Raw genomic sequence first — 26,796 nt, forward strand, 5'->3', positions numbered from 1 at the left:
TTTTTAAAAAAAAAAAAAGAATGTGGACGCGTTCACTCATTTATTCTAATGCGGACTTTTTGCCAATGTAGTGGTGTACTAGTAGTATTTTTTTTATCTCGTTCGATTTGCTTTAAACGAGAAACAAACCCCGTGAAAAAGTGTATGTATGTATGTGTGTGTGTGTGTGTGTGTGTGTTTGAGGAGGCGTTTAGTATTTTTGCTCTCATGACTGTCACCGATACCCCTCGATAGGCAGTTACCATGATCCCCCAAGGATTGATACATGGGCACACAGTTCCTCACCCGTAGGAAAGGGAAAGGCCTAGGTTAAACATGAGGCTATTTTCACGGATGCTGATGCCACCGATCACCGAATTTGCTCCATCCAATTGACGACGGGCTTCATCAGTTGGAGCAGTTCAAAACTCGCACAGACATACAGATATCGTTTCGCCCTTTTCAAAATATCTGGATTGATTGAGAAGTTGGGAGTTAGGTTCCAAGTTGTTCATTGTGGGGACGAGCATTTGCATTACAAAGCATGATTCCCGAACCTTTCACACTGATTGAATCCAGTCTGAGGCTTCAGGGCTAGATTGTCTGTTTTCCCATTCTGATTCCAATCCACGCATGTCTGGAGCGGAATCTGCGAGGGCCGACTTGCATGCCAAGGCTTCTCAGGCGCGATTCTGCATCGGTGGCTCTCTCGTATTGAAGGTGAAGTGAAGTGTGAGGCCCGGGTTGGCGGGAAGCTGAGTAATTGGGAGCGCGGTTTTCCGGTTGAATCCGGCGTACGAGTATGGTTTCGCTGGTGGGAATGTGATGGAGCACATTGGGGCTCTGTTGTGAACGATTTCAAGTTTCTAGAGTACTGGTATGCAGCGTAGGCGATTTGTGGCCAGAAAATGAATAATGGTAGAAAACGACCAGTGAGAGAAAACCAGAAGTGAAATGACTGATGATTGAGCAAAAGCGGTGGATTTAGCAACTGCGAGTTTTCGTCCTCCCAGAGCTTCTAACTAGTAAAGATACATTGGGGTTAAGATTAAGGATCAGAGTTGCTCGTGAGTTGAGGTCCTGCACGGTATGAAAAATTGCTTCCATTAACACATCTATGTCTAGATGAGCGTTGATATCGATCTGATGTTGAGATATAGTACATTATTTTTGGTAGAAATTGGATACCGGCCCGCGTTCAGTCGGATTTTGCACCCAAGCCGAAGGCCGTCGGGCACCGCTGGTCGTGGCTCAAGTAGATTAATAATTGCACGGTGTTGCGCGGGAGATTGGATATCGAGCGCACGCCGAGGGACCCCTTGGGGAAGGAGGAGGATATACACCTAGGCCGAAGGAGTATATAAGACATGCTCAATTCCCGTCCTCTGAGCTCACAATTATAAGAAGAAAGAAAGAAAAGACAAAAGGCATTCTTAAACACTCTAAGGAAAAGGAAATCCAGAATCTAGGAAAACACAAGGATTGAAATACCGCAGAGGGAAAGATGGCACCACCCAAACCCCTCGTCCTGCTGGCAAACTTATCGGGCCCAATCCATTCAAAGTAGCCCTGATCCTCGGCGAGCTAAACCTCCCCTACACCATCGACCCCATCGAATTAGCCGACGTGAAAACCCCCGCCGTCATCTCCCTTAACCCCAACGGCCGCCTCCCAGCCCTCACCGACCCAATCACAGGCCTCACGATCTGGGAATCCGGCGCAATCATCGAATACCTAGTAGCCACGTACGATAACGGACCAAAGCGCAAGCTGAGCTTCGAGCCCGGCAGTGTAGACCACTGGCATGCCATCCAGTGGCTGCACTTCCAAATGTCCGGTCAGGGTCCGTATTTCGGACAGTCGTTCTGGTTTCAGAACCACCATCCGGAGATTTTGCCCAGCGCGATCACGCGGTATGAGAATGAGGCGAGACGGGTTTGCAGTGTGTTGGATGGGTGGTTGGGGGGTAGGCTGGGGGTTAGTGGTGGCGGGATTGGGAAGGAAAGGAAGTATCTCGTTGCAGAGAAGTGTTCGTTTGCGGACTTGGCGTTTATCCCGTGGCAAGAGAATGTACAGAAGTGTATTCGTTATGGCGCGGATGGGGGTGCGTTTGATCAGGAGAAGGAGTTCCCCCATATGCATGCTTGGCTCGAGCGGATAAAGGGCCGCGAGGCTGTGAAGAAGGCCTTCGTGGCGCGTGCGGAGGCTAAAAAGGGCCAGACGGAACGGGAGGTGAAGAAGTAGGTTGTGGAATGTGGCGGTTTTTGGAGGTAACGATTGTGGGTTGGGATAGTGATGAGAGCATTCAGCTAATTGGATAACAATGCTGATGCTATGTAATTGAAACAACAATGAGGTATATGCATATATTAGAATTCATCACTTCTCATTCTCAACGAAGACTCCCTTGTGTTTTTTCATCTCACTCCTTGTCTCTCCCTTTCTACCCCTTCATTCATACATCTTTGTAGTTATGAAATATAAACAACACTGAGACAGGTATGTGGATTAACATGTTGACAGAATGAAACAAAGTAAAAAGTACATCTGAACTGGAAGGAAATCAGTGTACACATAATCATAGCATAGCCATATAGAGCCATGACATAGAAGAACAAAACCACATGGGAAAGAAGAAAGACACAAATAATGGTGGTGAAACATGTGAGACCTGCATGCATGCAGTTGATGCATTGTTCATTGTCATTAGTCATGCAAACATAAAAGAGGGGTAGGGAGAAAATGTGCGCATAGGAGACAGAAGGAATAAAATTATTCAATCCTCGCAATCTAATTTACGCTGACCATGATCACGGCCAGAGTCTCGGGTTGCACAGATAGAAGCAGAATGCTCAACAACCTTCCCGTGCCCTATATTTTCCTGGCGAAGAAGATAACTACCATCACCACTACCCACCGTCACTGTCTTTTTCTCATTTTCAGCAGTTGTCGTGGAGAAAGCATCATCATTTGGATCTGCAATAATGTACGGCATGACGAGATCGAAATTCCGTGAGGTGTTCATGCCGCTGTCTACATTGTGACGGGGAGAGAATGAAGGTCGTTGATGATGTGTTGTCAGATGTGGTGGGGGATGAGTAGTGGTAGCCATATATGCAGCTGGCTCGGTAGGGCTGTCCAGCAATGATGAAGCAGCAGATGTTGTTGGTGAGTGCGCTAGGGACGGTACCTGGATGGTGCTTTGGCCGCTAGTTGTGGAGACGCTGGCAGAGCTATGGTGGGCTATGGGGACGGGACGGGGATGGATGGTACCATCGTCATTATTGATGATATCGTTAGAAGTACCATTTTCGTCTGCAATTTTGAAGTCGGTGGTGTTGCTTGTGTTGCTGCCATTGTCCGTGACAATATTAGACGGTGCTGACTTTTGAAATAGGGATAGATAACGGAATGCTTCGCTGGACATTAAGGGATTGGTAGCTCGGTGAGGAATCTTTGGTTTCCACTCGGAGTCCAGTTCCGAGGCGGTGCCTTTTTGATTGTCCACGGGGATTCGAATTGGAGGAGACGGGGAATTTGACGCTGGCTGCGTGGGAGCCATTGGAACACCAATGGATTTAGACGCGACGGATGATGAGGGGGATGCAGGAGGAGAAAGTTTAGAGGAAGTCATTCTTCCAGATGTCATTTGAAAGGTGTCAGGGGGTTTGGTTGAATCCTTTCGACGACAGCTGCATGCACGAGGTTAGAGTATGAAATAATGTGATGGAGAAAGATCTTCGTTTGAGGAACTTTGGATCGATGCATATATTGGTGTTTAGGGTAATGTATGTACCTTTCACTGCAGTAGAGAAATGAATCACTTGGAATCATAATCTGTCTCTCGCACGTGGTACTGCATCATTGTCAGCAAAATAAAACAGATCAATCAATGCATAGAGGACGAGAAGGACGAGAAGGACGAGAAACATATATCGCAAACGACTGTAGGATCTAACTAGAACATACCAGAACTGAAGGAAAACAGTGGCCATGAAGCGATCTTCCTCGTCGTCAGGTCCAACTCCTTGCTTAACCGCACCTGGCCAGGCGGTTCGTTTCCGAGACCTTGGCAGAGAGGGATTTGAGGTAGTTGGCCTGGCGACAAATTGACGGACAACTCGCTGGCCTCTTAACGATATAACAGGTTTCTGGACATTGTCGCAGGCTGGGGAGAGAAGAGTGCGTTTATTGTGAGAGGGGTGAAGAGGGCATGACGAGGGGTTAGCGGATATCTGATATATGGGAGCGGGACAACGGCGTTGTTGATGGGTCATGAGGGCGGTGAGACCACCTGCTATAATTGGACGGCCGCTAGTTTAAGCCCCGGTGGAAGGGACATCAGATATTTCTGTATTTGCGAAATATGGATGTGGAAATGGATGGGCAAAATGACAGCTATAACGAGCGTAGTCAGAGGCGTTGTTGCTTGGATAGATAGATAGTCGGGCGTTATCTGAGGGCGCAGGAGCAGAACAGACATCTGGTATTCTTTAAATACCCGTCCTTTAGGTACTTCTTCCCCTTCTCTTATCTTTAGTTTTATCTATCTTTATATCCTTTCTTTACGGCTTGCCTCTCTGCTGGCCTGGGCTGCGGCTGGGTCTCCCGTCCCGTCTCCACAGCTTATAAGGCGTGACGACGGGATTGGATAGCGTTATCTCTTTTCTTTCTCCCCACGCCTTTCCCTCGCCGTTTTTCGAAGCCTTCTTTTGACCTCTGCCTGTGGCTCTCTATCTGATCTCAGCCGCCAAGTACAAGTACAGGTACATGGACAGCACTTGTACCTAGATCAGTCCCGTCGCTATCCGAAGTGAAGCCGCAGCCAGGAACACGTTCTAATTGGCCAATTTTGCCTCTGGCAGGGGTTCAGGCCCTTAGCAACGAAGCGCTTGGCTGTGAACACTGGCCGAACGGGAGAAGATCACTGCGGGGGGTCTGTACTCCAGACATCATCAGCAACTTGACTCAAGGAATCATTAGCCAAGCCTGGAAGCCCTCAACGGGGTGGGGACATGGCGTGCTCTCTCTCGCTGACATCAATGATACTGCATGAAATGATGAAGGTTCTCACTGGTGGATTACTTCTTTTTTTTTTCGTTCTTTCCCTACTCCTTCTCGTTGCGCGATTTCGCAATCGGAGAAGAGAATTTGCGTATCTCACCGACTTATTTCTCTCTTCTCCTCATACTTTCTCTTATCTTGAGTTCTGCACAGGGATCAAGGGCAAATCGTAAATACTGATAGGTATTTAAATGACTAGCATAGATAAGTCGGATTCTATATATAGATAGCACAAAACAAGGTTTTGTCAAACAGAAGAGAATGTCCATGATGCTTTCTTTCATCTTCTCTTTGTTCATGAGATCATGGTAAAAAGTCAAGTTGAAACAAATTGGTGGTGACCACGCAGACGGGTCTCGGGAGATATAAGGTTACCTAGGTTTAGACAGAACCAAAACCGCAGTCGACAGTTAGAATTGAACTTGCCTAATCACAGACAGCAAACAGGGACCTTTCAAACAATATGCAGATGAGAGAGTGTATGTATATACATATGTATCTATCCTTTATATCACTTATATCATCATCCACTATTCTTCCCTCTCAGTTGACAACTCCCATTCGAAACATGTTAATTTTGGCTTCACTCATACTGTTTCAGGCAACTCGCTTCCGTGGTTCGGCCGGGATCCAATACTTAAAAGAAGCGAAGTAGGAAACCCTATTAACACATAATCAATACTGCGAGAAGGTTAAGTTATCCTTTGTCCCAAACCCAGTGCCGATTCGAGGAAAAGCCAAGATGAGGTTAACTCTGGCCAGACAAAGAACTGTATTGGTAGATACTTTAGCTTGCAAGCAAGGTAAGGTTGAGGAGAGAGATCAAAACGGGAATGTTCAATCAATGGGCGAATGAAAAGTGGCGGGAAAAACAAAAATCAAAATAAAATTAAATTAAAAATTTGGGATATCAAAATTAAGTAAAATACACTCGTCACCCCCCTTCAACTTCATCCCCAACCCTACTCTTACCTGCGCTCCTCGTATTCCCGCTGCCGCTTTCACCCACTATTCCACCGCCATTGCCGTCGTCACCCACCAAAACCGCAGTCGGCGGTGGTGGTGCATTCGGCGCCAAAAACCTCTCAGGAACCCCCCTAGCGCCCACCCCGATAGGCCCTACAAAACATCCTAGCAACCCACTCCACGCATACCGATTGGCCAGTGTCTGGCGGATCTCGCGGTACGCGACGGCGTTGGCGTACGGGAGCTTTGTTTCTGGGTCACGGTAATGGGCTGGGCGGGAGGTTATGGGACAGAGTTCTTGGGTGATTTCTGTTTTTTGGGGGGCAAAGGTTAGTATTGGTCAGCGTTATGGTGTTTCGTTTTCTTCTTTTTCTTTCTTCCTTTTTTTTTTTTTTTTTTTCGTTCAATGGTTGCGGCAAAGTCGGAGGGGAACAAATAAAATAAGAGGAGGGAGCCGTGGTGGCAGTGGGAGCAAAGGGAGGAGAGGAGGGCTTACTTTGTAGCTTTTGCGGTTTGCGAGAGTTGAAGAATATGTTAAATTCTTCTCGTTCTTGTGGGGTTTTATTTTCGAAGCTTTCGAGGATTAGCAGGTTACGGGATGAATATTCGATCGTTGGAGGTGGTGTAGGTATAGGTAGTTGTGATTGTTCTGGTTGAGCTTCTAGTGGTTGGGCGGTAGGAGGGTGTGTGAGCGGAGATTTTGATTCAGATTGCATCTGAATCTGTGTCCGCTGATCTTGAGCATCTCTGATATTCTCATCGATATGTATGGTTGGTGGTCCGGGTTGGTTATCCTTTTGCTGCTGTAATAACGATGGTGATGCCACTGCTGCTGCTGCTGCTGCTGGGTTTCCTTCAGACCTAGTTACCATTTCTATCTGCGGAAATAGCTTCTGGGATTCTTGATTCTCTGGTTTGGTTGGCAGCAGGGTCGATTCCGATCCCTTCGACGTGACTTCAGAATATTCCGGGATCGCTTCAGTCATTGATGTTCCTTCCATTGATACTGATTGAGACGGCGGAGTTTTTGAGGGTGGTTTAGGCACCGCCGAGGATTTTGATGCTTCAGGTACTGGTCCCGGTACTGGTTGTGCCTGCGTAGAAGATGGCGTTTGGCCAGATATGGCAGACACCTGCGCTGTATCATCTTTCATAGCGGCGTAAATATGAATCCCATCCAAAAAATTTGATGGCTCTTGCGGCGATGTAAAAGTGATCTGTTGTTCCGGTTGGCAATCTCTCTTCGTTTCCTGCGTTTGCCCCTCTACTGCTGGTTTCCCAGCCGGCGTATCTGGACTTTTTTCCTGAAGTGGTGGGATAGTTTTACCACCACCTTCTTCCCCAACCCTGTCCGTCTTCTTAGATTTACCCCTCCTAGGAGAATGATCATTATCCTTAACACCCTTTTTTTTCTTCTCCACCTCCGGCACCCGTCTAATTTCCTTCGTACCGACCTGTGTCAGTTTCCCATTAACCCATTTCGCAAGTCCACTCCACCATGTCGCAACAGCGCCTTCCAGTCTTCTATAAAACAAAAGAACTCAACATGCCTTTTGCTCCTCACTTCGTTTTCTCTCCATCTGTTCCCACCGGTTCAAGCTCTTACTATTCAGCCGCTCCGTCTTTGCTGCCTCCGCCAATCGCTCCTGCTGCGTCATCACTTTCGGTTTCAATTTCTCCTTGCGCCTTGCGGCCTCCTCCATCGTCGCTATCAGTCTCACTCGCCTCTGTTCACTATCCTTTAACCTCGCGTGCGTGAGCTCCTTGTTCTGCATCGTCTGCCTTCTAGACGAGGAACGAGTTGGACCATCCTCTGGCGTCGGCAACCACGATACCCGCTCCGATTTCTTCTTAGGGCGCGGCTGCACACCCCCAGTCTCACTGGCCTCCTTCGTCGCGGTCGGGTTAATCTTCACCCTTTTCCGAAACGCCGGAATCTTCATCATACTGTCCTGCTCCTTCCGCTTCCTCGCCAGCCGCTCCGCTCTAGCCTGTCTCTCGAGCTCCTTCTCTCCTTCTAACTCATCCTCCTGCGCATTAGGGCCCTGGTCATCTTCGTCATCTGATGAAGAATCAAGTTGCATGTCATCCACTTCATCCTCAGCAACTTCACCTTCCTCCCCCGCAGCACCTTCATCGCCACTTGTGAATTCTTCATCATCTTCTTCTTCCGCGAACAGGAGGGCGAGTTCATCGTCGGCCTCTGCATCAAGAAGCGCACCCATGTTCTTGCCCGCGGTGCTCCGCCGGGCTCGTCCCTCCACAAGGCTTTCGACGGGTTCGTCATCGGAGCTGGTGCTGGTACTAGTCATTGGTGAGTCGTCTGGTGCCATTGGAGCTAAGGGGTATAGGGAAAGTGGGCAGGTCTGCTCGATGGATATTGGCGCCTTTCGAGAAGGACTGAAACGGGCTTGGAGATATTACGACGATAGTTAGATATAACTTTCTAATGAAGAGGAAACATGATCGGTGGCGGCGGCATATCTCCACAGAGGTTGGAAAATTGTAGGCGAACTTAGGGTAGACGCGACGTATGAACTGAGGAATATTCTATTAAACCATCACCCCTTTATGGTGGCAGCCGATAAGGGTTCATAAAAGATAAACCTTTTCTAGCTTGTTGTATTTTCCATCTCTTTGGGTTCAAGGATGCTTGCTTAGATAAACAACCTCAAATTGTGGCTAGTGGATTCCAGACGCCACTTTAAGGTTTGTGCCACACGACCAAAGGCGGATGGCATCTTTAAACTTAAACAAATACCTTGACGCGTCTACACCCACATGCTTGGAATCTTCGATTTAAGTATGCAAAACAAAAGTCTTACGACAAAATTCGACCCCAGACCACCCGTTTACTGAATATTGAGTGACCGTTACCATTTGACTGAGAAACATATATCCCATGTTTTCGAAGTCTAGACCTATGGTTGTTAGCCAAGGCTTCCTGGATACCCCCAATATTAGGTATTATTAGCTGCTGGTAAGGATTGGTAGGACAAATGAATTTGGTTTTCCCCTTATTCTCCACAGGCGGCTTAATTTCCCTAACGCTGAAGGGTCCCAGGAGTTTTGGTGGAAAATATGTTTCATAAACCGAAACGTTGGGCGATTATTGGATGATGATGATCTGATTTTCATGCATGCGAATCAAGTGCAGCATTTTTCGTGGTCCCTTGTTTTGTTTGGCTGTTGAGCCCGAGGATTACACTGAGATGCGGGGTGCGGGATTGAGATAGTCATGACCATTTATACGTAGATGTATGCCAATTGATAGCGGAGGTGAGGCATGGCGTGCTATCTATGGGTTTCTGTTCAATTTTCGATACTGCAGGCACAGAGCATGTTCTGTGAAGGTTCGGTTCCCGTGGGATTGGGTTGATTGGTAAGAAATAACTAACTCACGGGTTTGAAACCCGGTCTGTGGCTGAGGGGACGGCAAATGTGATGCACGCTCTTCGTTGGCCCGAAAAATAATAGGGAGAAAGAACGAGATTATTTATTTCAACTTACTTTGGTCGGAGTCCATGTTGACGTTTCAGCCATACGTGTGTATCCTGGGAAAGGGAGTGGCGGGCCGTTTTCTCTAAGCCACCCATGAGGACACAAAAGGGTCTCAGAAATAGCCGGGAAATGGACCGCAGGTTGTTGTCAAAGGGATCAAATGCTCAAAGACAAGCGGATTGTGGCTGATATACAGAGCGTTGCTTTGTCGGTTCTGATCTCGAACGAAACAGGACTTCGCTCCTAAACGGCGCTAAACCGCTTGTGGCCAGCCCAAACAGCTGCCATAAGCCTCATCCTGATCACTTCCTCTTCCACTCGATCAACCTTCTCATCCTCATCCTCATCCTCATCCTCAACTTCATCTCTTCTTCTTCCCTTCTTTCCCGGTCTCTGCCGTCTCTTCTTCACCCTCCTCTATGTCCCATCCCGCGTCTCTTCCGTCTACTTCGCATTTTCAAGTCTCCTTTTCTTTTCCATTCATTTTTGTCTCCCTGCCTTACTAATAAACTCCCCCCCTTTTAGCCCTTTTCTTTGACCTCTACCACCGCCCCCTGACTGGTGCTTTTGTTCGCTCACGTCTTCCACGCTTAGCTAACCTACCTGCTTTGCTTCCTCGAACAAACCTCACCAATTTGTGTCTAAGACCTTTGCCTCCTTAGAATTCCTCCACGTCCACTGTCTCGACGACATACTATTCTACCTTTACATACGCCTGGCTTCGGACATTTTCCACGGCGTCTTTTTCGATAGATTTTTAATAAACTGGATATGTTTCTGTGAAGAGACCTCAGTCATCTCTCCGTCTTACTCTGCTTCTATAACACCACGCGGCTCCAAATATAACTCACCTAAAACGGAGTCTGCCTAATTACGACCTTATTGCCCAGACCTCCGTTCGTACTTTGCCCCATCCGGCTTTGAAACTACAGTCGATATCGATTCGTGCGTTCCTTCGGCGTAATATCTTTGATTCAGCTTCCTCAATAACACCCTGCAAGGCTATCTATCCGTCCATTGCTGTGCGATCTGAGTTGCTCGCCACCGAGTGTTGGAAGTTTATAATCGAGATAATTACATTTTCTGCAATACCTGCGTAATAGACACCTGGATCGAAGGGTCCGTTTGAGAGATCTACAGGCCTAATATATTATTGCCTATGATTTTCCCAAGCTCCAAAGTTCCCGCAGTTCCTATTCGATCCGACGCTTGGTAGTCCTATCTTCTCCGAGAGAAGTTTGAGATTTTGAAAGTAACCTTCTACCCGGGCATAAGACAGCTTAATCTATAATGGCTCCTTCCTCCAGGCCCGATGGCCATCTCAACCTCAACTACCTTCCTGCTTCGCAACCAATGTCCGGCACCTCGACCGGAAGCTCGTCGCCGAATGAGCAGCCGGGATCAAATTCTATGAAATCCTCCTTTGGAAGTTCAAATGGGTTGAATAACGCTGGAGGACCTCTCGGAAATGCCAGGATCGGGGCTGGTTCCCCTTCTCATGACCTTGGCGCTCGTTTGTTCTCGAAGAGGTAAGGCTCTGTCTTCATTTTACGTTAGTGCTTACCATTGCTCTGGCTAACATGGTTCTACTATGTCACCGTCGTTTAATAATAGAGCTCGAGAGATTCAGGCTCAAGAAGGACTTGCTCCAAATATCTGGGGCCCTCCAACTAGCGGCAACTCGACGCCACTTCGAGAGAACATCCCGGAATCCCCAAGTCAAGATGAATTCCCTGACTTTGTTTCTGCGCCAGAAGGCAATCTTACCAGTCCTGCTCGAAGAACGAGAGCAGGAACAGTTCCTTCCCGTTTTTCTCCAGTTGGCACGTTAAATGGTGTTGGTGCCCAATCGTTTACGTCAAAAACATCGAGGCCCACACCGTCAACAAGCCCGTTCCGACCCCCTGCGGTGGCAGGCATCGACTCCTCTAGCAGACCTTCGGGTGCTGGGAGCGGAAACAATACAGCCTTACTTTCACGCCTTCGTGCCGGGTCCATGCCACAACGTACAAGTGTGCTTGGAGGTTCGAACCCTTTTGGCCCTTCTTTGTTTTCCACCAACTGGTCATCGGGGAGAGAGAGAGCAACTACTTTAACAAGTATCAGATCATCGGAGGGACCCACGTCACCGGCCCAGTCATCATTTTCAAGAGATGGTCTCGCGGACGCGGACGTTAAAACTTTAGACTACCTTGGTCTTGCTGAAACTCCACAGCAGGCCCGAGCACAACTTGTGCGCCCATCTGTCGACCAGCTCATGCAACAGCAACAGCAGCAGCAGCAACAGACATCCACTTTACCCCCGCTTCTTGCTGACCTGGTAATGATGAATAAAAATTCCAACCGCTTCCGCTCCTATTCTGTAAATGCGAAGGAGAAATATGCCGAAGATGACGAGGACCATTATGGGCTTCCGTATGCGGGTGTTCCGTCCGGGACATTAACACCTTCAGCTGCCGCAACTGCTGCCCAATTAGCCGCGACCCAGGCACAAATTCATCAACACAATTTGGCGGTCCAGGCATTTGCCAATCATGCATCTGCGAGTCGTCCACGTGCCCGCACTGCTGGAGTTTTGGATACTCCTGCTCAGCGCTCATCGATCCGCAACTATCTAGCCACTCCATCCAGACTTGATAATAGCCTTAGCATTGCAGACCTACGGATTTCGGAGACAGCAGAATATGACGATCTCCCAGAAGCAGTTCAGATGTTGCAGTTGGGTGGCATGCAAAGTTTACGACAAGGCCAGGAGATCTTGGATGAAACTAATCTAGATGGTCCTACTCGAGCATTGTGGATTGGCAGCATTCCCGTCTCAACAACGGTGACTTCCCTTGACGCTATTTTCAATGTGTATGGCAAAATCGAGTCGACCAGGGTTCTGACCCACAAGAACTGCGGATTCGTGAATTTTGAACGAGTAGAAAGTGCGATTCAAGCTAAGTCCCTTCTGAATGGCAAAGAAATATTCCCAGGTGCTGGACCAGTACGGATCGGCTATGCGAAAGTGCCGGGAACATCTGGTACCGGCACCCCTGGCCAAAACGGTGACCACCAATCGCCCACTCCTGACCCAACCTCCAGTGGCTTAGGTCGTGGTGGAAATAATCCGGATGTGCAAGATGGGACTTCAGGGACGGACACTGCAAATGGCCCTGGCCCTAATATACCGACTATTCCACAGTTGGCCGAATTGCAACCAGAAATGACACAGATCGTTGCCGAATTTGATGCATCGGAAGGAGAGTGTCAAAGCATTACAGAGAGCATTCAGCGAGCTGTGGCCTTTAAGTCATTTGTGGACGAAATTCCTCCAATTCCAGAACCAAGTCAAACTCGGGTCTATGATGCCCCTAGACTCCGGGATATTCGAAAGCGGATTGACAACGGCACGCTTGCAGTGAACGAAACCGAGGAGACAGCAAACGGGATGCTTCCTGAAATCGCGGAATTGTCATCCGATTATCTTGGCAACACGGTTGTCCAAAAGTTATTTGAATACTGCTCAGAGCCCACCAAAGAAAAAATGTTGGCTGAAATTGCTCCTCACCTTGCTGAGATTGGCGTACACAAGAATGGAACCTGGGCTGCACAGAAGATTATCGACGTTGCCAAGGACCCGAAGCAGAAACAGATGATTGTAGAGAGTCTTCGTCCGTACACTGTGCCACTATTCTTAGATCAGTATGGCAATTACGTGCTGCAATGCTGTTTGCGCTTTGGACCTCCATATACCGATTTTATCTTTGAATCTATGCTCAGTCGGATGTGGGAGATCGCCCAAGGCAGATTTGGTGCCCGCGCTATGAGGGCTTGCTTGGAGAGCCATCACGCCACCAAAGATCAACAGCGAATGCTAGCTGCGGCTATTGCTCTTCACAGCGTCCAGTTGGCGACCAATGCAAATGGTGCGCTATTGCTTACTTGGTTTCTTGATACATGCACGTTTCCATGTCGACGTACTGTTCTTGCCCCTCGCCTAGTTCCCCATCTTGTCCATCTCTGTACCCACAAGGTTGCCTATTTGACGGTACTCAAGGTGATCAACCAAAGGAACGAACCGGAAGCTCGCGAAACAGTTCTCAAAGCTCTGTTCTACAGTCCTGGAGATGAAACTTTGGAACAAATTCTCAGCGACCAGACTTCTGGTGCAACATTTATTTTTAAAGTTCTTACAACACCCTTCTTTGATGAGAGCATGCGCACTGAAGTTGTTCAGACTGTCGCCAAAGTACTAACAAAATTGAAAACAACACCAAGCCAAGGTTATAAACGACTAATGGACGAAGTTGGGCTGTCCTCCCGGGGTGGAGGAAGCTCTCGGGATAATCATCATTCTAGGGAGAACCAAAATGCCCATAATTCTAACAATGAAAAGAACCAACGCCGACCCTCATCATCTCGACAAGCAAATGCCAATAGTTATACTTCACAGTCACAACCAGAAAGACAATTCGGTGGACAGTTTGCCCCAGTCCTACAGCCCCAGTCCTTTGATTCTCCAACTGCCATGGCACGATCTATTTCGTCAGAGCAGAGCCTTCCTCCTTATGATGTTTACGGTATGACTGCAATGAATGGCGTCAATGGACTCATGAATTTGTCTTCGATGAGCAACAACCCCGGCTTTCCCCAGGAGCCTATCCTCCCGATAAACCAACTCCAATACCAGACATTCCTCGCCTCCCAAACACGTGGTATGTCCCCTGGTGGGTTTTATGCGCCGCAGATGGCAGGGGCGACTTTCAATGGCTTTCCATCAGCACCAACTGCTCTGGACAGCTTTCGGGCCTTGCAACCGCATTCATCACCTCTTTCCGGGCCTCCACCGCAAATAAGCTCAAGTCCAATGCTTCACCAACCCCCATTTGCACCTCCTCAGTTCACCGCGGCTGTGAATAATACTCATATGTATTCTTCCTACCCACAGCAGTCCTATCAATCTCATGCCATCCAGGTTCCACCACCTGGCGGACGCCGTGGACGTGTAAGTATTCATCTCGTTGCCCTTTGACCGAATGCACTCCATATTTTCCTTGTCCGTTTTGTTCCTATTTTCTCACCTAAACCTTGGATTAAGCTGACCTATATTTTTGTTTTGATAGAGATAATTAAAACAAAATTGTGCAAAAGGAGGAATCATATTGGGATTCTGTCGTCCAACTTCTGTTCCATTTTGTTTTCTAAACCATTTTTTTTCATCTGTAAATTTTTTTAGTGCAAGAGATCCCCCCTTTTCCTTTGACACATATGAGATGATTTGCAAAAGAGAAACCACATGCGAAATAGCTAGGAGTTCTCTCACCAACCCTTCCCCCCCCCCCCTTGCGCTGGATCGTTGAGGGGTTTAAGATGATCCGAGAAGTCTGGAGAGGTTAAACGGTTTTTTTTCAAGGGTTCTCTTACAGTTGCCACATGCGCACCCTCGTCCATCCAAAAAGATATTAGTGTACGGTGTTACTGTGACTCCATTCCCCTTTATTTTCATTTGAGAGCATTGTCTTCTATCTTTGTGTATTTATTTATTCATCATCATTGTTATTTCGCCTTTGTTTTCTAAATACGCCTTTCTTCTTGCTTTAACTCCAAGATCAAAACCACAAACAATCAAAGCCTTGGAGCAGTTTTCCTCTGAAGGTTATTTTTTTTTTATTTAAAAGATGTGACTCTCTCTTTTCTTTTACATTTCAATTTCATTATAAACACAAATTCAACTTTTATACTGTCTCTATTGTAGTTTAGTTTATTTCTCAATCTTTATATATCTACTATAGTTCAGAGAGAATCTGAGTTATTTAAACGTGTTTATTTGACAGTAGATTTGAATTAATATCAGAGATAGACTGCTCTAATTATATTGAGTCAATGAAATGTAATTCAAAAATTCCTTAAGTAGTGTAAGCTTCAGAGCTTCTACTACTTTTAGTATAAAAAAAATAACTAGTTAATCATAATCAATGTATCTCTTTCCATAAAAGAATTAATATCCTACCACTTCTCGCTGTATTTCTAGAGCCTCAATAAGACGGTTACACCTGGTGAAGTCGATTTCGAGAACAGCTGTACAAACACAAGCGTACACCTCGCCCTAGGGAATAAATAGGTCAGGGTAAATGAAATCCACCACCGCAACCAACTGTACTCCCAAGCTGCATCTTTCATACGGTTTTCAAGCTGTCGTAATATGTTATCACAGTAACTGTGTTGAGTCTTCCAAGCCAGAAATTTCCTTCGGCCTCCCCTAATTCGAGCCGGATGCCGACACAAGTAGCAACCTTCGCCATCACAGAGCTGCTCTGCTGCGGCAATGACAGCAAAATTTGACTTGGCCTCCCTCAATTTCATAGACTATAAGTCAAAAACTTCATCAAATGTTTGGTGTTCATCCAACCTCCTTTCCTCTTTCTGCTGCACTTTTGCCCGAACAAAATCCTCCATTTGGTCCCGTTCATCTTGGGTCAAAAGGGAAAGCCGGTCATCAAGAGAGCTCAAAGGCCCAAAGTATTGTTCATCAAGATATGCCCAATAGATCTCATCAAACATGAAGCTTTTTCTGGCTGCGAGACAAAACCAAAAGAGCCCATCTTCAATAGAGAGCGCCATCCTATCTGATAGACGCTGTGATTCCCTTAGACTGCCTTGGCGAATCTGCTCATCTTCATAAACACGGAGTACCTCAAGGAATAGTTTGAGGCGAGGGCGGTATCGGTCCATGAAGTTGTTCAAGTCCCAAGCCTCTGGGCTTTCGAATAGGAGCCACCATGGAGCACTGTATGTAAATTCAGCGGGGGCGACATATTTATACTCCCAGTCAATGACACCAGTGATCTTCAAGCTAGACCCCATTGCAAGGACATTTGATGGGCGCAAATCGTCGCAGTAGAGGTGGTATCGGCCATGTTGAACTGTGACCCGCTGTGCTATTTGCTTGAAAAGACAGCGAGCCACATATTTCTTCCGGCAGTCGTCCTCATTGGTGATGGCATCATTGCGTTGATATTTGAGGTGCAAAAACTGTTGCTCTGCCAGTTGCTGGAAGTATCCAGAGGCACTTGCAAAGATGTGATTACAATCAACAAATTTGTCGGGAGGGAAATTTCCCACGCGTACAAGCTCATTCATGTTGAGAGTTAGAGGCCGCTTTGAAACCCTCCACTTCCCAGAGTCCCATTTCAAGCCTCCAATATACTTAAATACCGGCTTGGAGAGCTCTAGCACAATTTGAGCCATCCCAGAGAAGGCGATCTCCAAGTCTGATTTAGAAACATCAGGATTCAGGCTTGGTGCTAACACAGAAGGATCTCGGAGGCATCTAGAAAGCAAAGTGCCCTCAATGACGGTTGTGACAATGTAAGGACCACAGCCCCATTTTCCAGTTCCAAGGACAGTCGGGATGGGGATAGATGTGTGCCGAGCAATAAAGGCCATCACCAAGAGCTCATCACTAGTTTTTTCACAGCGGAAGCGACTTCGGCCCAGAATAGGAAACCTAACAATAACATGGAAACCATCTTCAAAGGAGACAGTACAGCACATATTGAACGAGCCAGTTGTGAAATCTGAAACTCTAGTAGCTTGAAAACCAGGACGATGCTGAGTAGCAAGCTTGAGGGGCAAGGCTGGGGAGTTTTGCAAAAGAAGTTTTAACCAGCCGGCATACACCTTTTGCGACTTTTCCTCCGCCAACTGATCCCAATCCATCGTGAAGCAAGGATTCTGTCAGAGGAACCTCACAATGTGGTAGCTTCGGTATACCCGCGGGGAGTATTTGTCTTCCAGAGATTGGACTGAGTGAAATGGCGACCTACAAACGAGGTGAGCCTGAATACAGGAACCCAGATATAACTAGGTGGGGGAGAACTTACTCAATGTAATCGCTTCGCCCAGCCCCCGATATTGAATATTAAATGCGTGACAAACTTATCCTGAATCTATGAAAAGTCCTAGATTGAGCGCGGAATCCGTTTCGAAAAAGGGATAGGGATAGTTTGGCGCCAAGTACAGTACATAAGGAGGAGCAGGAGGAGGCCAATTTATTTGCCCATGTTTTATTCAATTCCTTCTTGCATACTCTCCCTCTGAGAGTGAGGATATTCTCCTCAAATTATTTGTGTTATCAATCAGTTGATCTTTTTCTTTTCGTGGCCGCTTAACATTTCTTCCCCCCGAGCATTTCATTCAACCTCTGCCTCTTCGTATCGAATTTCATATGGTATTTACTAGTGGTGTCATTTTGTGTGTTCAAACGTGTCCCAGCCCTTGTTTCTAGTTGTTATCTTTTTTCTATATTATATTTTGTTCTACACTTTTTATCTCTATTTCAAATGTTTGTTAGGTTACAGTAGGCTATGGGGGTCCAGTTTGGATAAACTTTCGTTTGCTCTATCAAAATATCCCTTTTTTCTTCTTGTTTTGTTTTGTTTTGAACTACGTAGGCACTCTTTCACCCAGCCGTGACAGCGGATCTCGATCGATGGTGGTAGAAATTACATACAATTCTTCCAATTAACAGTTATGGTTAATTACATCGTTCTAATAAAACAAGGGACAAAAAGGGTTTTTAAAGAGAGATATAAACTAACTTGTGGATCCAATGGAGGAACATGATCAACATTATATCTTGACCAACTATGCAACCGGCCAAGCAAAGAGGAGAAGAGCATCGCTTTGCCGGTCGATGAGAAGTGCAGTGTTACCGTGCGACACGTCTATATATATTTTTGGTGGAATCGATTAGCTTATTTCGTTCTGGTTTCGGCATAGACTGCAGATGATAAGGGATATCGTTTACTGATTAAATGAACAGAAGAACGAACAGGACAAAAACCAAAGAGAAGCGACGGATTAGAGAGTTGATGAATACAGAAGAAAAAAAATTCTTACATCTCTCACTTCCCAGACATCGACAATTCTTTCGAGGCCCGGGTCAATACACTGTCCCACCAGCGCATGAAGGGAACCCATATCAACATCCATGTCGACATCTCTCACGCGGAGGATTCCTGTACCATCTCCATCTCGAGTAGAAGCAGTAGTTGTAAAACTTGTAGACGCAGCTCCGTGAATTCCTCCCCCTGCCCCTATGTGGTCTCCACCATATCCATTCTCGTACTTGTACTGCTGCGGAGAAGAAAGCGTCTGCTGCTGATTATTTTGCGGGCCGATGTAGCTTACACATGAACTAGTCCCCAGTAACGCACCATTGCTGAATTGACTTTGTTGTTGTTGTTCTTGTGGTTGTGGTTGATTATTATGGTGTTGCACCGGGTTCGATCTATACCCGTAAGGCGACAGTGTTTCCCCATCTTTAACAGCCCATTTGCTCGTTTCCAAACCTCCAGCACCGGATGCTTTGCCGACTTTATCGAAGGTGTCGACTAATAGCTGGTTTAAAGTGATGTATTCGTCCTGCTCGCGGAGGGGTTGCCGGGAAGGGTCCATGGCGATAGCAGTTTCGTTTTATGTCCCTGTTTTGATTGGCTCGTGTGGGTATGCATTTGTCGGGGTTTTGGGGGGCCTTCACTGTGACATACTCTCCATGGGGTGAGTTGAGAAGCGTTGGGGGATGGGACGGCTGGTGGGGTGGATGATATGGAGAACTCGGTTGGAGGAGAGACGACAATGAAATATGGGAAAAATGGGCCTGGATTGTCTTTCACGCAAGGCATCACGTAGAGGAATGCTTGGTCCCGCAATCCCGAAACACAGCTGGGCAATCCATACCGCAGCGGAATAATCCAAGGCATTTAAGCAACAATCCTGATAATAAAAAAGAAATAGGATTGTAAAGAAGAGCGGTCAGAGCCTGCTTCACCTACCATCAACCCGAAAAAGGGTCTTGGTCATAGTATCAAGTTTCAGCGGCAAAAGAATCCGTTGTAAACAATTGCTCATTGAGCGGAAGTGTATCCTGAAAAAATCGAGCTATTCTATGCCTCAAAGAACGGAAAAGGGCCTGGTATCAAGATTGCAGAATTATCATAAACAGAAAAGAGGAAACGCCTCAAGATATATGCCATATTTCACATGTGAGATGCCAGTGGGGATGGCGTCTCTCTAACTCATTATCGTCATAACCCAGGAATGAAGAAGGTAACAATAACTGTTGAAACTTCAGTGATGATATAAAGTACAGGAATTTGGGAATGACAAGAAAATAGGAAGGGAAATGAAAACGTAATCGCTATAATTTAATAGCCCGCTGGAACAGGAAGAGATTCCCAGTTCTTTTGCCCCTTACTAGGGTTAGCCACCATTACCTGCAGCCCGCGACGACCACAGAAACCTCCAGTCCCAGCCTTGCGTTTAACCACTTCGTAAGAACCCCCCTTCTCGCCGTTGGGAACCCAGACTTTTTCCTCCACGTCTGCTCCCGCTACTTCGGTCCGGCGGGGGTTGGACCTAGGCATACCGGCAACAGCATTTACAATAGAATGGGCCAAGGAATAGAGCCTTTCAAATCTTCGAGTGACACCAAGCCATGCCAAAGTTTGTGTGTCGTATGCAACTCGAACGTAAGGATTCATGTATATGCCTGTATCGACGACTGGTTCGTTATTGGATTCATAAGGTGGTTTTTGGATATCTGCGTGGATCAGGCAGCATTCTGAAGCATCCCAGTAGAGGTCCGACTCTGCGCGGAACCTGGCTACCGAAGACGCGCGAGGCACTGGGTCATCATCCCTCCGTCCCTGCGCTTTACGTTGCCCGGGTTGTTCGGTTTTCCCCTGCTGGAAAAACCTTGCATCAAATGCGACCATTCCCCCCCAGCAACTCCTCACACGGACGGCGTCCTTTTGATCAAGCACATCGTGCCGGCTCTCAGCCTTCCCTGCATTAGAGAACCACGGGTAGAAAGGAACTCCCATCGAGAAACCCTCCAGGTCCCTCGTGGCAAAGGTATCATAAAATTTAAACGGGTTGATGAAATCAACAGCGCAGGCGGCACGGTACTGTGCGGTGCCGCTTTTGTCCATGTTTGTAGAGAAGAGGAGCTGGAGGGCGTCAATGGGATCGAAGACAACATCATTGAGGTATAGGAGTTTATCGAACCGATCGCTAGCCGGATCATCGAGGGGCCGGAGTGCTCGGTTTCGCGCCTCAGCTAGATAGGCTATCCGTTTTATGCGCTCCGAGCCGTCTGGTAATGTGATATGAGACACTGAATTTACATCCATGCGCTCCTCGTAGACGATTGACCGCTTGCATTTGATTTTGTCTTCAAACTCCCTGAGTGCGGTTTCGCCCTCCAATCCACTGTTGCTCTCATATATGCTTAAGAATACGTTATCATCCCCCAATAAGCTGATAAGTTCAAGAATATTTTCTCCCCATCTCCCCCGTGCAAGCGCGCCATCTCTATCGTATAAGCTGGCGGCAACGAACACCTTTTCGTTTCGCGGGTTCCCCCTGCCTGGGGACTGTGAATTCAATACGGTATGTCGGAGGGAATTGTAATGGACGGGAGGATGTGTATAGGAAGGGCGGATGATAAACGTGAGGAGCGCGAGGGCGGATATTATTCCGCAGGACGCGAAACAAATAAAACAGAGCCGGCGTAAGGTAAGACGACGGCGAAACGTAGAATGCTTGCTTTTCTTCCAGGAAGTTTGGCCTGGTCGGCGACCTCGAGGGGGATGCTGTTGTCCGGTGAAGAATGGGAGGAGAGAACGTAATCGGGATATCAGAGAAGCGGCTTGGAGTGGATAGCTGTGGCTGGATGTAGGATGAGGAGATTCGAAATCGGCAGCGTCCAGGTCAAAGCTATCTCGAGACTCGAGGGACGGACGGTTGAGGAGTTCATATTCATCTGGATGAAGCGGTCGTGAAGACATTGCTGTGTGTGTGGGACGGCATAGATGTCTAGACATCCAGCGTGTTGACGAAATATTTGCAGGCGTTAGTTCGCCCGGTCAGCAGGAATCATATGCGGAGACAATTTACTCTGCACTCCACAAGTTGTACGAAGAAACCATCGATCGTCCAAATTTTCTATGTTTTCTTTTTCGATGTAGCACTTATGAATTTCGTGGAAGTGGAGCCTTTGCGAATCACTTCGGACTTGGTCACACTTTCTCTGTCTCACATAGCTCAGCGTCGGGCCCCGATTTTCGCATTGTACTGTACCTCTATCCCAACTACTGAATAATGCTAAACAATCACAATAAGTTGAACTACCTTTCATACTGGATCAAAATTGCCCTTGACCTTACAGATGCATGGACTACATCAGCCTCCAACTGTGCCGTCCTTCGCCCAGTGTCTTAGGATATCTATTTGTATGTCATAGCATATATCATAGGATTTCCTGGTAGTTCGAGCAGTTTCCTGCCAAAGTCGTATAGCTACCCCACATGGAGGTCTATCCCAGCTATGCCCAGACATCCGACAAGGAGGGCATGAAGGGCACGAACACATTACGTGTGTAACGGGTTTGTGGGTCCTAGACAAATTCCTCGCAAACAATCTCCAAATGAACCTCTCGACAGGTTCATGAATAATTTGAATTGGCTATAATACTCCAGAGGGCCTGCATCCCGCCGAGCCGTGCCATCACCATTAATTAACCCCGCTCGATAAAACCCCAATACCATCCCAGGATAACCCCCAATCAAACCCAAGAAACCAAAGACAAACAACATGTCCGATCTCAAGTTCACAAACTCAACCCAACCGGTGCCCCCCGCCGCGAACCTGAAAACAGGATTCGTCATCGCCGCCAACCCCTCCACGGACGTCTGGGCAAAACCCCCTTCCACCCACCGCTTCAACGGGCCCATCCTCCACAAGACAGCTCCCCTCTCCAGCTTCCAGCGATCCAGCGTACACATCCATGGCGAGTGGACGACCCTCTACGACCAGGGCGGGCTGATTCTGGTCATGAACGGCGCCAACGGGACGCAGAAGTGGGTCAAGGCTGGCATCGAGTTTGTCGACGACAAGCCGTATGTTAGCGTCGTGGCGAAGGATCAGTGGGCGGATTGGAGTCTGTTTCCGCTGACGCCTGGGGAAGGGGCGGGCGCCAGTGCGCGGATTGAGATGGCTCGGGAGAAGGATACGTCATTGTGGATTTATTTGGTTGAGGGCGGGGAGAGAAGACGGATTCGTCAGATTACCTGGGCATTTGCGGACGAGGAGAGGGTTGCGGAGTGTTGGGCTGGGGTGTATGCGGCGAAGCCGGCGAAGGAAGGTGGTGAGCTTGTGGTTACTTTTAAGGAGTTGGACATTGAGCTATCGGCATGAGAGAGTCCGTAGGGGGCTAGATTTTGTTTTTGATGTGGATGGGCTGGTTCAGAGAAAATGGAGTTTTTGTTACATGCGTCTTGGTTGATATATTGGCGATAGCTAATCTTCACATGGCGAGGAGGAAGTTGTATGTTATGATAAGTTCATAACCCTCTACATACTGCTTTTGAGCTGCACGTTACATGGCAAACTATGGTCACGACAAACGGCAGATGCTCTGCTCTATTATTCAAAAGGCGGAAAATGATAGTAACTGGCAGAAGTAGCCAGGGGCACTCTGATCAGCCAGATACTAGTCATTGGCTTTGCGCTGTATGAATTGAATTCGTGCCTGGAAGTAGAGATACTCCTGGCAACAAATAATGTCGCCATTGCTATCGAGCTGATATGCCCCTGAAGCAAGCCGGTTGGCCATATCAATTGTCGCCTGGAGCGAGTGGATGGATATCTGACTTCTCGCAGGGGTACTAGTAGTCATAAGAAAGCCACTCCACAACATAACAGAAGCTCCACTTCATATCAGAGTACAAAAGCCTCGCAAAACGGGGGTTATTGTAGAAATCAGCGCACCATCTTTGGATAGATGTAAATGTGGCATGGGGGACGAGGACATGGCCCCTGCTGGGTTATCTGATCTTACTAGTTCAAAAGAAGCTAGCTCTGAATTACTTGATGGGCAGGCCCCGATCGGCCCGATCTGAAGAGAGAAGGTTGATTCTCTTATCCCAAAGGCAGAGCTTTAGATGCTCGGCTGCCGTTAGCCATTACTACATCCTGCCCAGGCTTCTTTTTATGAAATGAAAAATCAATATCATAAATAGTCATCATAAGTAATGCATCATTCTTTTTGAAGAATATTCTAAATGATTTTCATGAAAAGTCATCATCTATTCATCTTTCAACACACTTTTGAATTTCTCATTCTCTCAGCTTAATAATAGTAATGAGACTCTTTCTCATATTTCTTCAATAGTAGGCTCATAATCGGTAACTTCCGCACTGCCAAAAGCTTGGTGCCTTGAGTCCTCCACTTTCTTAGAGCTCAACAAGTTTTGTGATGTTTGCTTGCTGTTTTGCCACCCATCCTTTGAGCAGCTCCTTCAGATGATTGATCCGATCTTGTGTAGGGTAATTTGAATGCTGGCATGTACAACGATGGCAAGGCGGGTAGAAAAGGTGAAAGAATGAGAGAGAGGAGGAAGAGCTTTGAAAGGAGGGGGAAGGTTTGATGCAGGGAAGCAGAAAGCCGACCCCGCGAAAAACGCCACCCGACCTTTTTAGCAGCTCGGATTAGTAATGCCCCTCATCTTCGTTAGTTAGCTTGCTGCAATATCAAATAATGCATCTGCCAAACATTTGGAGAGGACACAAATTATAATCCAGTTGTTGTTGAGTTCCGATCATTCATATGTCCTCCTTATATAACATTAACACACACAGAAATATCTTGCCTAACTCAAGCACAGTAACCATGGCTCCATGGTTGGAGGATACAGACCCGGCGCTCAACGCATTATCAAAAACAGCTCCCAAGCTCATCGCCGCAGAGCCTGGTACGTTGGTAAAATTGACTCTCGCATTTTCTATTCGACCGCATAAATGATTTGCATGCCCTCCTATTTTAACGCTAATGCTTGTCACACAGAACACTGCCCTGGCCCCGAGTCCGACCAAGCAGGCAAAAGCGATGCATGCAACGGTTGTCCCAACCAAGCCATCTGCGCCGCCGCTCCTAAGGGGCCCGACCCCGACATCCCAGTAATAACCGCCCGCCTTTCCTCAATCCGACATAAAATCCTCGTCCTGTCAGGAAAAGGCGGGGTGGGGAAGTCGACATTCTCCTCACTGCTCGCGCAGGCGTTCGCGTCCAACCCGGCCTCGACCGTCGGCATCATGGACACGGATATCTGCGGGCCGTCGATCCCAAAAATGATGGGGGTTGAGGCGGAGACAATCCACATCACCAACGCGGGCTGGAATCCCGTGTGGGTGTCAGACAACCTCTGCGTGATGAGCGTGCAGTTCATGCTACCAAACCGGGACGATGCGGTGATATGGCGCGGCCCGAAGAAGAATGGGCTGATCAAGCAGTTTCTGAAGGATGTTGAGTGGGGGGAGCTGGATTACCTGATCGTCGATACCCCGCCGGGCACGTCGGACGAGCATCTTTCGGTGAACTCGTTCTTGAAGGAATCGGGGGTCGACGGGGCGGTGGTGGTGACTACACCGCAGGAGATGTCGTTGTTGGATGTGAGGAAGGAAATTGACTTTTGCCGCAAGGCCGGGATTCGCATCCTGGGGCTCGTGGAGAATATGTCCGGTTTTGTCTGCCCGAAGTGTACGCATGAGTCTCAGATCTTCCGAGCTACGACCGGTGGCGGTGCAAGGCTGGCGAAGGAAATGAGTATCCCGTTCTTGGGCGCTGTGCCGCTGGACCCGAGGGTGGGGATGGCCTGCGATTTTGGGGAGAGCTTCATGGACAATTTCCCTGATAGCCCTGCGTCTGCTGCATTGAAAGAGGTGGTGAGAAGCATTGGGAAATTTGTCGGGGAAGATCCTGATGAAATTCTTCCTAATGCTGGAAGAACTTAGAACGATGATTTCACATCGTTCTAAGTATGATTTTTTTGCTTTCTCAGAATAAAGCTTAATGAATTGCTATTCAAGGGCGTTAATATGGGCATATGAGGGAGGAATCGACATATCGATCTTAGGTGCATTTACAACAGGAGCATGGCGTTGGGAATATTTTCATAGACAGTTTTGCGCATTCACTTGGAGGATGGTATTACTTTTCTCCCCTCACTTTTCCCTGTATATTAAGGAATGATGATGACATTGGATCACCGTTAAAACAGGAATAAATGCCAGTTATACGATGCTCTTCTGGTAGAGATATTATACACCCATGCTTCGTTCAATATTCGTTCAATATCAACCCCGTCCGCCAGGCTATCTGGTCGACTATATCACCCTGTATACTTCCATTTCTTTACATGCAACGTGCAACGTACAACTTGTATGCACAATGTACCATTTTAGCGGAAAGGCATACATCATCCACCTCATTAGTAACTTGTTTCGGATCATTCCAAAAACGGCCAAAATGCCTGCAAAATCCGCTTCACCAGGCATGTCCAGAACTCGTCTGAAATTGCCGCTTGTGGGGCGTATGAACTCTCTTACGGGTATGTAACTCGTTCTGTACCATGATTCTGAGATTGAGAGGATATGACGAGGGCGACAGGGAAAATATGCGGGAATATTCATGTCAACGGGCTTCAAGAATCGTTTTATATTGAAAAGAGAAGATGTTCTAGATGTGCTGAATAAGAGAACAGACGCAACTTTAACAGGATTTTGGGAATCAGTGTTAGGATTGTCACATGTAAAGCATTTGAAGGCGGGCAGGGCGCTTCAAGGTCTGTGGCAAGCAGATGTGGCTTGTGTTGCATGAAGCGGGCCCGTAGATGTCTAAACTTGGAGCCAGTGAATGCTGGAAAAGGGATTCCTTGTTGGCGATTCAACTGCTGCAAAAGATGGACCACAGAATCCAAAGGACGACGGATGGATGCGAGTGCTTTGAAAGAAGGTTAGCAATGACATTGTTTGAAAGCAGAACGATGAAACACCGGAGTGGGTAGGGCGTCTCAGCAGGGATGCGTTTCTTTGACTTGACGTTTGCTGATTTGCCCGCACGGTGATTGCAGTTCCATCCATGGGGAATGTTTCAATCACCAGCGGTTTCGAGCCGGTTGCACCCAACCGGTGTGCTTGGAGTCTTGCGATGCTTATTGGCAGCGACTCCCCGGCCGCTAATCAAGTTGCTCGGCGTTGGTCAGCCACGATCAACACTCTTGATAAGTGCTAGTACAAGTACTATCTGATTCTTGCCCCTCTCTCCATTCAACAACGCAAACTTTTCATTGACCCTCGAGTGTTAGGCAAGCATGTGCCTGACCATGCCTGACCGAGCCTGGCCCCGTTTGTTGTGGCCCGCCTGAAATCTCAACTCTCTGAACGCGGAGCTTCCTTCAC

General features: G+C 47.5%; 11 protein-coding genes across 11 annotated transcripts; 5 read left to right on the top strand and 6 right to left on the bottom strand.

The window, feature by feature from the left end:
• Nucleotides 1-1,104: 1,104 nt before the first annotated feature.
• On the top strand, nt 1,105-2,223 carry HCBG_04982 (glutathione transferase; the record flags this gene model as incomplete). The annotated part of the gene is made up of 2 exons (XM_045432031.1): nt 1,105-1,234; nt 1,442-2,223. 2 exons carry the CDS (start codon nt 1,105-1,107, stop codon nt 2,221-2,223), a joined length of 912 nt encoding a protein of 303 aa, XP_045287243.1.
• Nucleotides 2,224-2,755: 532 nt separating this feature from the next.
• On the bottom strand, nt 2,756-3,974 carry HCBG_04983 (uncharacterized protein; the record flags this gene model as incomplete). Its single annotated transcript, XM_045432032.1, has 3 exons — nt 2,756-3,671; nt 3,776-3,835; nt 3,949-3,974. 3 exons carry the CDS (start codon nt 3,972-3,974, stop codon nt 2,756-2,758), a joined length of 1,002 nt encoding a protein of 333 aa, XP_045287244.1.
• Nucleotides 3,975-5,718: 1,744 nt separating this feature from the next.
• Nucleotides 5,719-8,342, bottom strand: HCBG_04984 (uncharacterized protein; the record flags this gene model as incomplete). Its single annotated transcript, XM_045432033.1, has 4 exons — nt 5,719-5,813; nt 6,016-6,318; nt 6,506-7,522; nt 7,574-8,342. 4 exons carry the CDS (start codon nt 8,340-8,342, stop codon nt 5,719-5,721), a joined length of 2,184 nt encoding a protein of 727 aa, XP_045287245.1.
• Nucleotides 8,343-10,800: 2,458 nt separating this feature from the next.
• Nucleotides 10,801-14,527, top strand: HCBG_04985 (pumilio domain-containing protein c; the record flags this gene model as incomplete). Its single annotated transcript, XM_045432034.1, has 2 exons — nt 10,801-11,039; nt 11,125-14,527. The coding sequence occupies 2 exons, from the start codon at nt 10,801-10,803 to the stop codon at nt 14,525-14,527; spliced, it is 3,642 nt and encodes a 1,213-aa protein (XP_045287246.1).
• A 966-nt stretch (nt 14,528-15,493) lies between these two features.
• HCBG_04986 (uncharacterized protein) lies at nt 15,494-15,797 on the bottom strand (the record flags this gene model as incomplete). Its single annotated transcript, XM_045432035.1, has 2 exons — nt 15,494-15,601; nt 15,678-15,797. The coding sequence occupies 2 exons, from the start codon at nt 15,795-15,797 to the stop codon at nt 15,494-15,496; spliced, it is 228 nt and encodes a 75-aa protein (XP_045287247.1).
• A 64-nt stretch (nt 15,798-15,861) lies between these two features.
• On the bottom strand, nt 15,862-17,214 carry HCBG_04987 (phosphotransferase enzyme family protein; the record flags this gene model as incomplete). The annotated part of the gene is made up of 1 exon (XM_045432036.1): nt 15,862-17,214. One exon carries the CDS (start codon nt 17,212-17,214, stop codon nt 15,862-15,864), a length of 1,353 nt encoding a protein of 450 aa, XP_045287248.1.
• Nucleotides 17,215-17,940: 726 nt separating this feature from the next.
• Nucleotides 17,941-18,954, bottom strand: HCBG_04988 (uncharacterized protein; the record flags this gene model as incomplete). Its single annotated transcript, XM_045432037.1, has 3 exons — nt 17,941-18,014; nt 18,143-18,221; nt 18,397-18,954. The coding sequence occupies 3 exons, from the start codon at nt 18,952-18,954 to the stop codon at nt 17,941-17,943; spliced, it is 711 nt and encodes a 236-aa protein (XP_045287249.1).
• Nucleotides 18,955-19,703: 749 nt separating this feature from the next.
• HCBG_04989 (uncharacterized protein) lies at nt 19,704-21,347 on the bottom strand (the record flags this gene model as incomplete). The annotated part of the gene is made up of 1 exon (XM_045432038.1): nt 19,704-21,347. One exon carries the CDS (start codon nt 21,345-21,347, stop codon nt 19,704-19,706), a length of 1,644 nt encoding a protein of 547 aa, XP_045287250.1.
• An 805-nt stretch (nt 21,348-22,152) lies between these two features.
• Nucleotides 22,153-22,755, top strand: HCBG_04990 (uncharacterized protein; the record flags this gene model as incomplete). The annotated part of the gene is made up of 1 exon (XM_045432039.1): nt 22,153-22,755. The coding sequence occupies one exon, from the start codon at nt 22,153-22,155 to the stop codon at nt 22,753-22,755; it is 603 nt and encodes a 200-aa protein (XP_045287251.1).
• A 1,369-nt stretch (nt 22,756-24,124) lies between these two features.
• HCBG_04991 (cytosolic Fe-S cluster assembling factor NBP35) lies at nt 24,125-25,662 on the top strand (the record flags this gene model as incomplete). Its single annotated transcript, XM_045432040.1, has 2 exons — nt 24,125-24,311; nt 24,404-25,662. 2 exons carry the CDS (start codon nt 24,167-24,169, stop codon nt 25,348-25,350), a joined length of 1,092 nt encoding a protein of 363 aa, XP_045287252.1.
• Nucleotides 25,663-25,864: 202 nt separating this feature from the next.
• On the top strand, nt 25,865-26,629 carry HCBG_04992 (uncharacterized protein; the record flags this gene model as incomplete). The annotated part of the gene is made up of 4 exons (XM_045432041.1): nt 25,865-25,946; nt 26,115-26,180; nt 26,309-26,350; nt 26,469-26,629. 4 exons carry the CDS (start codon nt 25,865-25,867, stop codon nt 26,627-26,629), a joined length of 351 nt encoding a protein of 116 aa, XP_045287253.1.
• Nucleotides 26,630-26,796: the final 167 nt, after the last annotated feature.

The sequence above is a fragment of the Histoplasma capsulatum genome (assembly GCF_000150115.1).
Source record: "Histoplasma capsulatum G186AR genomic scaffold supercont2.6, whole genome shotgun sequence".
NCBI classification, from domain to species: domain Eukaryota; kingdom Fungi; phylum Ascomycota; class Eurotiomycetes; order Onygenales; family Ajellomycetaceae; genus Histoplasma; species Histoplasma capsulatum.